Source organism: Eriocheir sinensis, chromosome 18 (assembly GCF_024679095.1).
Source record: "Eriocheir sinensis breed Jianghai 21 chromosome 18, ASM2467909v1, whole genome shotgun sequence".
NCBI lineage: Eukaryota > Metazoa > Arthropoda > Malacostraca > Decapoda > Varunidae > Eriocheir > Eriocheir sinensis.
In genome coordinates this window covers 4,764,014-4,777,772 of record NC_066526.1, presented here as the reverse complement: position 1 = coordinate 4,777,772, position 13,759 = coordinate 4,764,014, and the positions used below count along the sequence as shown (strand labels likewise).

General features: G+C 44.9%; 1 protein-coding gene across 1 annotated transcript; it reads left to right on the top strand.

The window, feature by feature from the left end:
• The first annotated feature begins 1,574 nt into the window (after positions 1-1,574).
• Positions 1,575-12,444, top strand: LOC127000241 (uncharacterized). Its single transcript, XM_050863690.1, has 9 exons — positions 1,575-1,705; positions 6,735-6,860; positions 7,038-7,139; positions 7,548-7,733; positions 8,228-8,377; positions 10,213-10,380; positions 10,535-10,696; positions 10,859-10,993; positions 11,164-12,444. Exons 1-9 carry the CDS (start codon positions 1,625-1,627, stop codon positions 12,286-12,288), a joined length of 2,235 nt encoding a protein of 744 aa, XP_050719647.1. The 5' UTR covers positions 1,575-1,624; the 3' UTR covers positions 12,289-12,444.
• Positions 12,445-13,759: the final 1,315 nt, after the last annotated feature.

Below are 13,759 nucleotides of genomic sequence, written 5' to 3'. Positions count from 1 at the left end.
CTGACCCTACACACACACACACACACACACACACACACACACACACACACACACAGGCGGTGGCTGAACGGATAGCAAGACGGCCCCGCGTTCAGGAGGACACGAGTTTAACCCCCGACCGGTGCCACCAAGCTGGGATTTTTCAGCCGCCGCCGAGTGGCTTAAAACTACCCAAATGCTGTCCAGAAGACAACCTATCAACCCGGACTCTAGATTCTAGGATTAAAGATGAGCTCCGGGAGGGCAGCATGAGCCAATGCAAGATGGCGCCACTATAAACACTCGCCTGCGCCAGAACGGGCTGGGCCGACCATCACGACCCACCGGGACGAAGCCTTGGACCGACCATCAGGATCCACCGGGAAGAAGCCTACCAGCGCAATAGGCTACGACGTAAAACACACACACACACACACACACACACACACACACACACACATTTCAAGTTTCCATCTGCTGTGTGATCATTGTATAAATAGTGTTGAGTAAAAGTATTATATGAATCGTTAAACTTTACACACACACAAAAAAAAATCGTAAGATTTGCCCTTCAAACACCCTCTCTGACGGGTTGCATCATGGACACAAATAAAAGGCGAGGTTATAACACATCAGAGAGGAAACGAACACGATGTAAAGCGGCAAACACAACGAGAGAGAGAAAAAAAGAGAAAAATGGATGCATCAGATCGCTGCTTCGTACTAAGGGACTCACGGAACGCTAATCTTCCTGTGAATCTCTTTTAACAACAGAGTTATGAACAGCAAACTGAAGCTAATAAAAACTCTGATAGACGACAAAAAGGTTGATATTCATGCCAAAACAAAAACGAGCGACAAAAACAATGTAAGGGACGCCAAAAAGGAAAAAAGACGCTCAAGAAAGATATCGCTGAAGTCGACGTTGAAATTAACAAAACGAGGAGTTGAGATTACCTTCACCGCTACTCTACATGAATACGACGCGAGAGGAGGAGCGATACGAGGAGTGAGTGAGGAGGGCGTGTCTAACAGGTTTCCCACAGGTGAGGAAGGGCCAGGTGAGAGAGGGGGGAGGAAGATTAACAACACACACACACACACACACACACACACACACACACACACACACACACACACACACACACACACACACACACACACACACACACACACACGCACTATCTGTATGTATGTATCTTTCTCTCTACTTTATAAAACCCTCAAAATAGGATTACCGCTTTGAGTGTGAGATGTGATGAAAGAAACAACAAGGGAGTAGAGATGAAAAACGGCCGGGGAGAAAGAGAGACAGGGAGTAATAGAGGGAGGACAGGACAACTACCTGACAAACCGATCGAAGAGTCATCAGGTGTCATTTAAAAGGATCAGAAAAAATAAACAATCGCAGGTAGGGTCATTCTGAACACAGGAACCCTTCGCTTCACTTACAGCAGCACCAAAACTACGAACATTCGACGGCGTGATGGCAACGAGGCTCGAAAAAAACACGCTTCAGGACGGTGCTTAGCCTTGAGCGAGGGACCACCATCGGGGAAAGCATTGGGGCTTTTATGGGAGGCGTGGGGAGGTCCGGAGAGGGGAGAGGGGAGGTGGAAGGCTGGGGAAGCGGCAGGAGGGGTGAATGCAAGGTTCAAGCACCAATAAAAGCCGCTCTCTGTCCCAAGCAGCAGCAGTTGCCTTCGTCTCAGCGGCCGTCAGGAAGGTGGGCAGTGCCCCTGTTGGGCTTGTTACCAAGTTTTGCTTAGCGGTAGTAGTCCAGGTGTCATATTTGTAAAGATTTCGGCGACGACGCAAACATCTGACAAGGCTTTCGCAGGAGTTGTGGGAGTTTCTTTGGTTACTTAATGATCCTGGTGGTAGTTTGAGCCTTCCTCTGTACCGTGACCCTAAAGAGCCGTCATGACAATCCGATTCATCTCCTTTTCGGACTTTGGAAATAGTTCGATTCATCTCCTTTTCGGTCTTTGGGAATAGTTGGTGTGAGAGGCGGAAGCGTCTGGGACTACCGACCTAATGTTGTGATCCTGTGCGTTATTGTCGGCGCTCACAAGGCTTATATAGATTTTCAGCTTCACAGGAGAACTATTTACCTGTTTCATGACCCTAATTTGCCTTGTGTGTTTGCTTGTCTACCTGTGTGTGTGTGTGTGTGTGTGTGTGTGTGTGTGTGTGTGTGTGTATTTACCTAGTTGTATTTACCTAGTTGTGACATACGGGAAAAGAGCTATGCTCGCGCTGTCCCGTTGCCATATCCACTCTCATCCAACTTTTCTTTAAAATCATGAATGTTTCTTGCACAAACCACCTCCTCCTCCAGTCTACTCCATAGCTCAGTGCTTCTGTTTGGGAAGCTAAACTTTTTCACATCTCTCCTACACGTGGTCGCCCTCAACTTCTTTCCATGTCTTCTCGTTTCTCTCTCGTTCCACACACACAGGTCCTCTCTGTCTAAATGCTCCACTCTGTTCGCCACCCTGTTCACCGCTATCAGGTCTCCTCTTTCTCTTCTTCTCTCCAGGGTTGTGAGCCCCATTCTATTGAATCTCTCCTCCTAAGTCCGATCTCGAAGTTCCGGTACCAGCTTAGCTGCCACTCTCTGCACTCTTTCCAGCTTCCTTATGTTCTTTTCATGAGGAGACCAGACCTCTGTTGCATACTCCAACCTTGGCCTTAACATTGTAACTATTATCTTCTTCATCATCTCCTCATCCAAGTACACAAATGCCGTCCTTATGTTCCTCAGCAAATTCAGAGTTTGTTCCGTTATCCTGTTGATGTGTTTGTCCGGTGACATGTTCTCTGAGACAGTCACTTCCAAATCATTTTCCTCCATTCCTCTGCATATTATCTCACTTTCCATTTTATAATCATATTCACATCTTCTACCACTCCTACCACTGCTCCTACTAAACTCCATTTTTTTTACATTTCCCAAGGTTGAACTCCATCTGCCATGTACCACTCCACTCCCATATTCTATCCAGGTCTTTTTGCAATGCCTCACAATCTTTCACATTTTTCACTCGTCTCAATAGCTTTGCATCATCTGCAAACAAACTCACGTAGCTGGTCACTCCGTCCACCATATCATTTATATAAACAGCAAACATTATTGGTGCTAACACCGAACCTTTCGGGACTCCACTCATCACAGGACACCAGTTGGAAGTCCTGTCCCTGATTATCGTCCTCATCTCCCTGCTATAGTTAGGAAGTCCTTCAGCCACTTAATCAGTCCTTCACCCACTCCACCCCTATTTTTAATTTTTCAAATTAGTCTTCTGTGCGGTACTTTGTCAAATGCCTTTTTCAAATCCAGGTACACTCCATCCGCTCAGCATTCACTCTCTTGTATTAAATCTGTCACCCTTGAGTAGTAACACAACAAGTTGGTGACGCAAGATCTCCCTCTCCTGAATCCAAACTGGCAATACGAGGTAATTTTCTCACTTTCTAAAAAATCCGACCACCTGTTTTTAACCAGTCTCTCACATATCTCCGCAACCACACTAGTGAGTGATACCGGTCTGTAATTTAATGGGCCCTCTCTCTTGCCTCCCTTAAAAATCGGTACTGTGTTTGCTCTCTTCCAATCTTGTGGTACCCTTCCTTCCCTCAGGGAGGCGCTCATTATGGAGTGCAGTTTCTCTGCAAGATGCTCACTACATTCTTTCAAGATCCACCCTGATACTCCATCCGGCCCCATCGCCTTTCTTACATCCAGCTTGTTCAAACTTTCCGTGACCTCCTGCACCATTAACTCTATCTCCTGCATAACCTTCCTCTTTCCTGGCCTGGTGGTTGTACAAAATCTCCTTCTTTTGTGAAAACTCTATGGAAGCTGTTATTCATCACTTCTGCCATCTCTGCTGGGTCCTCATATGTAGTTTCATCCATTTTCAGTTTATCGATATTTTCTCTATTCTTTAATTTGACGTTCACATGTCTATAGAATAGTTTGGGTTGGTCTTTGCACTTGTCAGTTATATTTTTTTCATATTTCCTTTTTTCTTTTCTTCTAATTTTTGTATATTCATTCCTTGCTTGTTTGAAATCGTTCCACGAGTTGATTCTTCTTCGTCTCTTCCATATTTTCCAAGCTTCCTCTTTTCTTTTTCTAGCTGCCTCGCTTCTCTTGCTAATCCACTCCTTTTTACCAACATCCCTTTTGGTTACCTTGGGGACATATCTATTTTCGGCTTCCTTGTATAGCTTTAGAAACTCCTCCTACTTGTCCTGTGTACTCTTGGCTTTGTACAGCCCACTCCAATTCATATTTACAAAAAAAAAGTTTTCATGCTGACAAAGTCTTCCTTATAGCAGTTGCTTCTCCCAGTTTTGTGATCCTCTTTTCGGTCAATCGTTGTGTGTGTGTGTGTGTGTGTGTGTGTGTGTGTGTGTGTGTGTGTGTGTGTGTGTGTGTGTGTGTGTGTGCGCGCGTGCGTGCGTGCGTGCGTGCGTGCGTGTGTGTGTGTGTGTGTGTGTGTGTGTGTGTGTGTGTGTAAGTAAGTAAGTAAGTAAGTAGGTAAGTAAGAAATTGTTTATTGCCTGATTACATCGATTATCATTGGCAAAAGTAATACATGCACTATAGGCTTTAGTCTGTCAAGCCGATGCTTCCCGAGAGACATTCATGTCCCTTCTATATCAGCCTAACCCATACATATCAACAAAAAACAATAGCATAGTCATACCAACAAAAACAAGAAACGACAGCAAAGATAAATACTACAATGAAACAATCAAATGCCAACAGATACAATACAATAAAGACAGGAAGAACATTGACATCAATATTCTTATTACTTAACCTTCCGTGCTGGATTATGATTAAGTTGGTGTAAATAAATGCGTTTTTAAAGATCTTTTAAATTGAGACAGATTACCACTGGCAGGCAATTCCATATAGAAGGTCCAGCACAAAACATACTATTATTGAAAAGAACCGTCCTGTACTGTGGAGAAATGAGGTTTACATTGTTACTGCGAGTGTTGTGTGATGTGTGTACTTCATCAACTTTAATAGATCATATATGATCACAAGTAGATAATAATATTGCAAACTATGTTCAGGGTACACCCTGAAGGAGGAATAATTTAAATTACAGTAAACAGCTTGAACCCTGTTAGTAATATAGCTCTCAAATAATTTCAGTGGAATAGCCCTAACACCAAAATTACTAAGTTTTCTCAAGAGAGTAGTGTGGCAAAGTGAATCAAAGGCTTTAGAAAGATTCAGGAAAATTCTAACAACATAATGCTTCTTTTCAATTATATGCATTAGAAATAAATTGTGTAATGGCAGATTCTGTAGAGCGCCCAGATCTGAAACTATGCTGACTGTCTGACAAAAAATTGTTTGTTTTTATAAAATGCACAAGTCGAGTACATATAACCTTTTCAAAAACTTTATTAAATGCCGGAAATACTGATATTGGTCTGTAATTATTAATGTCCATTCTATTACCAGATTTAAAAAGATAAACTACTTTAGTTTTTTGAGTTCTTCCGGAAAAATTCCAGTCTTTAGAGTGAAATTAATTGTGTGTGTTTATGGTACGGATATTAGGGTAGCTGTGTGTTCAAAATAGAGGGAGAGACTTCGTCATACCCTGAAGAGGTGTTTTTCAATGTTCGAAGATAGTTTTCAGTTTCTGTTTGGATAACGGGTGTTAAGTATAAAGAAAAATTGGGTGAATTGTTTAAGTATTTCTTAAATTCTTCATCTATAGAGTCACCGTTTTGCCCACAAACCTTCAGGAAATGATAATTAAATTTAGTAGCAATGTCATGACAATATGGAGTTATTTCAACTGTTGCGTTTTTCATATCTGAGGATCTTCCAAGTATATTATTTATGGCGTTCCAGTGTGATTTAGGATTACCTTGATTAGTAATTAACTGGTCTTGATTATATTTAGACTTTGCAGCTTTTAAAAGTGAATTTAATTTAGTTCTATATTTTTTATAGCGCTCTTTAAAAGTTAAAGGCCATTATGAGCTAACTTTTCAAGTCTGTTCTTTTCTTTTATACTGTTTCTCAAGGCCTCGGTATGTGGGGACTACGCTCCATTTTTCAGTTAAGCTTAATAACTTTTTCCGGAAAACATAAATCAAAAGGAGTTTTAAATTTAGAATAGAATGAATTATAAGCAGTGTTGGGACATGTGGAGGTTACTGTGTCAGACCAGTTAATACTAGTGAGAATATTACAAAATTTTGCTATAGAGTCCTGATTAAAAAATCTTCTTCTGATGTATGTAGGATGAAACCCAGACTGTTCATTACACTTAAACACCGGCATGACAGGAAAGTGGTCAGTTATATCTGTCCTGATTACATAGTTTGCAGTATTATTCTCTACTTGTGATCATATATGATCTATTAAAGTTGATGAAGTGGCTGTCACTCGCGTTGGCAAAGTTGCTACAGGATATAAAGGAAACTATATATTATATTAATGAGTTGTTGCGCAGCATCTGTATCATATTGTAGTAAATTTAAATTAAAATCTCCGTGTGTGTGTGTGTGTGTGTGTGTGTGTGTGTGTGTGTGTGTGTGTGTGTGTGTGCGTGTGTGTGTGTGTGTGTGTGTGTGTACTTGAGTTTGTGCCTCATTCATCATTGCCGACGGGAGGAGGATGGAGTGACTGTATCCGTAATAAGAAAGGCTGTGATCCGCCTCCCGCCACACAGCTCTCCGCGCCGCTCACCAAGCATGTTTGTCTGCAGATGAGGACCAACGGGCTGCTCGTGGCTGTGCTGGTGCTGGCGGGGGGGGCGGGGGTGCACTCGGGCCAGCAGCAGCAGACTGACCCGGTCGAGCCGCAGGAGCCACAGTACTTTACCTGTAACCAAGTGAGTGTCTTGAGGCGCCAAGCTCTTGTTTCATTCTCCTTTCTTGCCACATGAAACCGAAGTATGATTTGTCGTGGAAGATGTTTTAGTAGCGAGTTTGCTATTTTTTGCGTATTTTAGTGTGTATAGCAATAGTCCGTGTAATCAATTTTGTTCTCTTTTTGATTCTCCCGCCAGAATGAGGTGTGCATCTATTGGCCGCAGTGCTACGAGGGCGTCGTCAACAAGGGCGGCATCGGAATCATCAACCCACGCACGCCCGAACCCATCCCCAGCAACGTGAGTGTGTCTTTGACTTGCCTCGACCGCAAAACAGCCCTCCTTCCTACGGGCAAATTTTTGACACTGAATTGAGAGACGCACAAACCTCAAGTCCCCTGTATCCTAATCATCTTCTTGACATTAGAAGACCTACACACAGACCTAAACTGTAGAGAAAACTACAGTCAACTGACTTACACACACGAACATCACAGCACTTAATACCATGCATATCTCTGCATGCAAGAGACAACTTTCTAACGCTGAGACATGCTCGTTTGTTCCGTGAGTCTATCATACGCATAACATGCATTCCCAAAGCTGTTTTCATTGCGACCACAGTATATAGCAACACGTTTATTCTCAGCATATAAATCTGGTTACTGTTCTCACTCTTTTACACTACTTAAACTCTTCTTCTTCCAGTACACTGACGCCCGCCCATGTGAGGACATCGGGAGGCTGTGTTGCGTCGACCCTGACAAGAAGCCCGAGCCTATCGGCGCAGTGTGTGACCTCCACCACCTCTGCGTCCCGAAGGAGCAATGCTACAATGGCGAAATCAACACCTCCGGCGTCGGCCTCATAGACCAGCGCGTCAGTCCCCCCAAGGTGACTTCAAAGTGTCTCACATTATAGGCTTCGATTATTCTTATTGTGAGCCTCGTCGTGACATTAAAAATCTGTTATTCATTGGTCACTCATTATGGACTTCATCTCGTCCAAAAGTGCTGCTCTTTGACTTTCCTCGTGTCGCAAAGTTATGCTTCAGTTACTGAACTTTCTTATATACGATATTGGGCACACTGTAAGTACATCTTGACAGTTCTCTTGGTACATTTTCCCAAATTACTCTCTGCTTAATCATTCTGAACCTTCTGGTCTCCCAGTTTGTTCTGAATACTCACACTGAGGCTTTTTTCTTTGGCACTGAGCTTGGTATAGATTCTGTTTAGAGAACATATTGGAGTGAGCAAGAATGGCAAATTTACTCCTCGTGCATTTTCAAAATTATGCTCATTATGGCAGGAGACCATTCTTGTATTAGGTACATTGTACAGAACATCTCTTAATGACCATAACTGGCAATTTTTCTCTTTTTACAGTGTATCAACCCCGAGTACCCGGACGTGCATGCTGTGTGTTGCAAACGTCCCGAGCCGCTGCCTCTGGTCACCTGCCCCGCCGCCCACGAGACCTGTCGCCTCCCCGCAGAGTGTGACATTGCCGTCGGCACCTACGATACCGCAGCTGTGGTGAGTAAGGGGACGGGCACGCCTTGCTGGATAAGCTGGCCTGTGCTGTCAGCTGATTGTTCGGTCACTAGCTTACTTAAGGCTTGTGTAGACAGGTCTTCCAACTAGCTCTGAGCTGAGGCTTACGCGTCGTTATTACAAACTTTTCTTAGGGAAACGAGACCATGGTAATATTTATTATAATCTTCAGTCATTACTTATTCACTGCAGGATGATGGCCTTTCTGCTCGGAAATGGTAATTTTGTTGCCTACTAATATTTTCACTGAACGGGATAATGATAATTTGCTTTCTACTTTTTTTTTACAACAAAGGAGAGAACTCAAGGGCACAAAAAAAGGAAACAATAATAAAAAAAGCCCGCTATTTGCTGCTCCTAAAAAGAATCCAAAGAGGTGGCCGAAAGAGAGGTCAATTTCGGAAGGAGAAGTGTCCAGATACCCTCCTCTTGAAAGAGCTCAAGTCGTAGGCAGGTGGGAATACAAATGAAGAGAGATTGTTCCAGAGTTTACCAGCGTGAGGGATGAAAGAGTGAAAGATGAAAGAAAAAAAGGGTTTGGACAGTATAGGGATGAGCATGAGTAGAAAGTCGCGTGCAGCGGGGCAGTGGGAGGGGGGGAGGCATGCAGTTAGCAAGTTCAGAAGAGCAGTCAGCATGAAAATATCGATAGAAGATAGAAAGAGAGGCAACATGGCGGCGGAAATTAAGAGGTAGAGGACTATCAGTAAGAGGAGGAGAGCTGATGAGACGAAGAGCCTTAGACTCCACTGTGTCAAAGAGAGCTGTGTGAGTGGAATCCCCCCACACGTGAGATGCATACTCCATACGAGGGCGGACAAGGCCCCTGTATATGGATAGCAAATGTGCGGGGAGAAGAACTGGCGGAGACGATACAGAACGCCCAACCTCGAGGAAGCTGATTTAGTGAGAGAGGAGATGTGAAGTTTCCAGTTAAGATTTTGAGTTAAGGATAGACCGAGGATGTTTAGTGTTAAAGATGGTGACAGCTGAGTGTTGTCGAAGAATAGGGGATAGGTGTTTGGAAGATTGTGTCGATTTGATAGGTTGAGAAATTGAGTTTTTGAGGCATTGAAGGACACAAGGTTCCTTTTACCCCAATCGGAAATGGTAGTAAGGTCTGAGGTTATGCGTTCTGCAGCCTCCAGCCTGGAGTCATGTAATTCCTGTTGAGAGGGTCTTCTGTTGAAAGAAGTTGAATAATGCAGAGTGGAGTCATCAGCGTATGGGTGGATGGGACAGGTTGTTATGGAAAGAAGATCATTGATGAATAACAGGAAGAGAGTTGGTGATAGGACAGAGCCCTGTGGAACACCACTGTTAATAGGTGTAGGGGAAGAACAGTCACCGTCTACCACAGCAGAGATAGAACGGCCGGAAAGGAAACTGGAGATAAAGAAACAGAGAGAAGGATAGAATCCAAAAGAGGGCAGTTTAGAAAGCAAAGACTTGTGCCAGACTCTATCGAAGGCTTTCGATATGTCTAGTGCAACTGAGAAAGTTTCACTGAAACGGCAAAGAGTTTAATTAAATTATTTTTAGAATGCTTTCCAAATTAACACCAATCTTTAGAAAAACAACAAAACAGGGGCAAGTGAAATGAATTCAAATTGAATGAGAAGCAATAGGTCTTAACGGACTAGTTTTTGATTTTCGACGCACAATCAACATGTTGGCATATGGAAAGACGTTCACGCTGTCTCTTATTATGAGTAAAAACAAAGATAGTCATGTGTCGGTGTACATTTGAGAGGAAGCTTTTGGTTAGCTCATGCCGGGCATAGCTCGCAGCTACTAATTGTGTTGTTGGCGCGCAGGGCTGCTACGTGGACCCGGCGACAGGCGTGGACGTCGGCGTGTGCTGCAGTCCCCCGAAGGTGCAGCTTTGCAGCCGTGGTCACGTGTGTGTGACCTACGAGCAGTGCACCGAGCAGGGTACCGTCAACACCGACGGCGCAGGCATCATCAACCCCCGAATCTATGACGTTAGTGTTTACTGGATCCCTCACTCTGTGTGTCTGCATGACGAGGAATTTCTGATGCTGAAGATATTATTAGGTGATCCAGTGTTCCTTGTAGCAGGCGCCGAGAGCAGTGACTAAGGAAAGACAATTAGTTTTCATTTTTTGCTCCCTCCAGAGGTGTGACCTGGCTGGAGGAGGGCAGGGTATGTGCTGCAAGGAGCCTCCGATAATAGATGTCCACCCGCCAGTCCTGAAGTGCTCCCAAGCAGGCGCCATCTGCAAAACCACCGGGTTTTGCAAGGCAGACTCCCTCTCGGCACCCCAAGGTTACACGGAGGTATGATGAAGCTTGATTCTACAGTGAGTTTTTGTAGTGAAATTGAGGTCTTGCTAACCATTTTAACTTTTTATCAGCGGCCGAGACGGGTTAATTCGTCACGGTGGGAAGAAAGATTAAGTATATATTTTTCCTTGTGCCTGAATGTCTTGTGTTTGACAGACTTGTTACGTCACCGAGGGAAGCGGCGTCGTGGGTGAATGTTGTGTTGAGGTGGTCCAGCAATGCTCCGCCGAGTACAGCTGTAACCTCCCCCACCAGTGCGTCGAGACCCCCAGCACTCTTAGTAACCACCCGGTATGAGACTCGCCTGCCTTGTGTTAGATGTATAAGAGCAACACTGCTTCCATAGTCTTTTATATCTGAGAGGTTTCAAGAGTGCATGATTGACAATGAATGGTGCTTTCCTTTCGTTATTGTAACACACATTTATAGGACAAATGATAATAAGGTTGTTTTTGTTGCAGGGCTGTGCAATTAACGTCGAGCTGGTGGGTGTTTGCTGCACGAAGAAAGTTTTGGAGCCATTGGACTCTTGTCCCAAGGACTCCGTGTGTCTACCAGAGCCTCTGTGTCAGGGCATCTCGCAGACCAACGTCATTCCCCATTCGTGTTTACTGAGTGGTACCGGCTACTCCAACCCCGGTATTTGCTGTGCCCACATCGAAATAGTTGAACCGCCTACCCCGCTCGAGTGTGGTGTAGGCAGTGCTGATATTGCTACGCGTATAAAGAACACGCACCTCCTTGACACTCAGAGCAAGTTTGCAGAGTTCCCGTGGATGGGCATCGTCTTTTTCAGGAACCAGACGTACAAGTGCGGCGCCGTCCTGGTGGACGACCTCTGGGTGCTCACCGCGGCTCACTGTGTTGCCGGGTTCAAGCCCAACGACATAAGAGTGCGTCTTGGGGAGTACCAGGTGGACTACTTCGACGCCAAATATCCGTACGAGGACTACGACATCACCAGCATCACGGTGCACCCCAAATTCAACTCTGCCAACTTGCACAATGACGTGGCCGTGCTGAAGCTGGACAGACCTGTCACCTACCGCAACCACATCAACAGAGTCTGCCTCCCGCCGCCAGACCGCAACCACGCCGCCGGCACGGAGTGTGTCGCCACAGGCTGGGGCAAGGATGCTTTCGACGGTGGCAAGTACCAGGTCATCCTTAAGAAGGTAACTCTACCCGTCGTTCCTTATGACACTTGTCAGAACAATCTGAGGAAAACCAGACTGGGACTCTTCTTTACTCTGGACAAATCCTTCGTCTGCGCCGGCGGGAAGGCTGGCCAGGACGCGTGTACCGGTGACGGCGGCGGCCCCCTCATGTGCCTCAACCCGAACAATAACCGCTACGAGCTGTACGGCTTGACGGCGTGGGGCATTGGATGCGGCGTTGAGGGCAACCCCGGCGTGTATGTGAACGTGCCTTACTTCATGGACTGGATCTACGGCATCATGAGCCCCACGCCGGAGCAGCAGCAGCAGCACTCCGCGGGCCCTACGGCAAGTGATCCACGTGGCGCCCGTAGGAGGATGACTCAAGATTCTAGCCAGTTGTTGGCGTTCACCAAGCAGTCCAGTTAATGCATTCTGTGATATGTTGTATGTAACACTCGCGTCTTTGACTAACTGAGGAAAAACAGTCCCGAGCATCCCCGCTTACTGCTTGTTGCCTTGTCACTGGCTTTTGTCTTTCCTTTTACAATACATAAGTGTTGAATAATAAATGGTCTCACTTGCCACCCAGCCTTTCCATAGGACGACAGGACACCGTGAAAGTAAGCCAGTGTAAAGACTTTGCATCGTTGTGTTCTCTCTCTCTCTCTCTCTCTCTCTCTCTCTCTCTCTCTCTCTCTCTCTCTCTCTCTCTCTCTCTCTCTCTCTCTCTCTCTCTCTCTCTCTCTCTCTCTCTCTCTCTCTCTCTCTCTCTCGCCACTTTCGTACATAACCTGTTTGCATTTTTTTTTTGTCATCATCCATTTTTTCCCTCCTGGTTTCTCAATAAGTTCCTGGTATCAGCCATATCATTAAAGGTTCCTCCTTTCGCTGATTCCTCCTCCTCATGCTTCTTTTATTCTTTTGCTCAGTTTTCCGTCTCTTTCTCCCCCTCCTTCTTTTGAACCTCTTTTCCTTCCTCTCAATCTTTCCCTCCTCCTAACTCACCATCTCTTCCTCTTTCTTCTTCCTGATCCAGCTCTTGTCCTCTCCCTTCCCTTTACTCCTCCTCCTTCTGTTCCTCTTCTACCTTTTCCTCCTCCAAATCTTTCCATCTCCTCATTTTACTTTCTCACTGTTTCCTCCTCCTATCTTTCCATATCCTCCTATTACTTCCTTTTGGTTCAGCTCTTGTCCCATCTCCTCCCTATGTTCCGCCTTCGTTTCTCCTCCTACTCTTCCTTCATCATATATAGAAAGGTCCGTAACTCCAAGTGTCGGAAGCTGAAGTCAAATTTCGTTCCTGAATAATACGGGAGTGTGAGGTAGGCGAGAAGCCAAGTAGTTGCGATACACGTTTACCGTTTCAGTACTCGTACTGAGCACAAATTTACCGATATGATGCCCTTGATACCAAATTATGCAAAAGCTAATTCAAGCCTAGTAGCACGTGAATTGCCATCCCTCGTGGGTAGGGATTAGCTTTGCCACTAAAATCGACAACTCTCGGAACGTCTTTACAGATAACTTGCGCCATACTCTTAAACATATCTACGTCGAAACATGTACATTGGGCAAGGCTTTCGTAGGAGTTGTGGGAATGTGGTAGTTTTAAGCCCCTGGTGGTAGTTTGACAAAGTATATGCACCATGAACATAAGGAGTCATGAGAAGTCGATTAATCTTCTTTTCTGCCTCTGGAAATAGTTGACGTGAGAGGCGTGAAAGTCGTCAGAGAATACCGATTTTAGTAACTCTTAGAGGGAAAACAAAGACATGGGTGCCGTGAAATGTAAGAGAGTGGAGGGGTTCCATTGATCCACCCTGGATGACCATAGAAGTTCATAGAGTAATAAATTTAAAGAAGAATTATAGTTATCAAGCTTCCTGCAAAATTGATT

Excerpts from the sequence above, each read along its gene's own strand:
- LOC127000241 (XM_050863690.1), top strand. The coding sequence starts at position 1,625 with ATGCAAGGTTCAAGCACCAATAAAAGCCGCTCTCTGTCCCAAGCAGCA. Across the intron at positions 8,378-10,212 it reads CCTACGATACCGCAGCTGTG|GGCTGCTACGTGGACCCGGC; the intron begins GTGAGTAAGGGG and ends GTTGGCGCGCAG. Across the intron at positions 10,994-11,163 it reads GCACTCTTAGTAACCACCCG|GGCTGTGCAATTAACGTCGA; the intron begins GTATGAGACTCG and ends TTTTTGTTGCAG.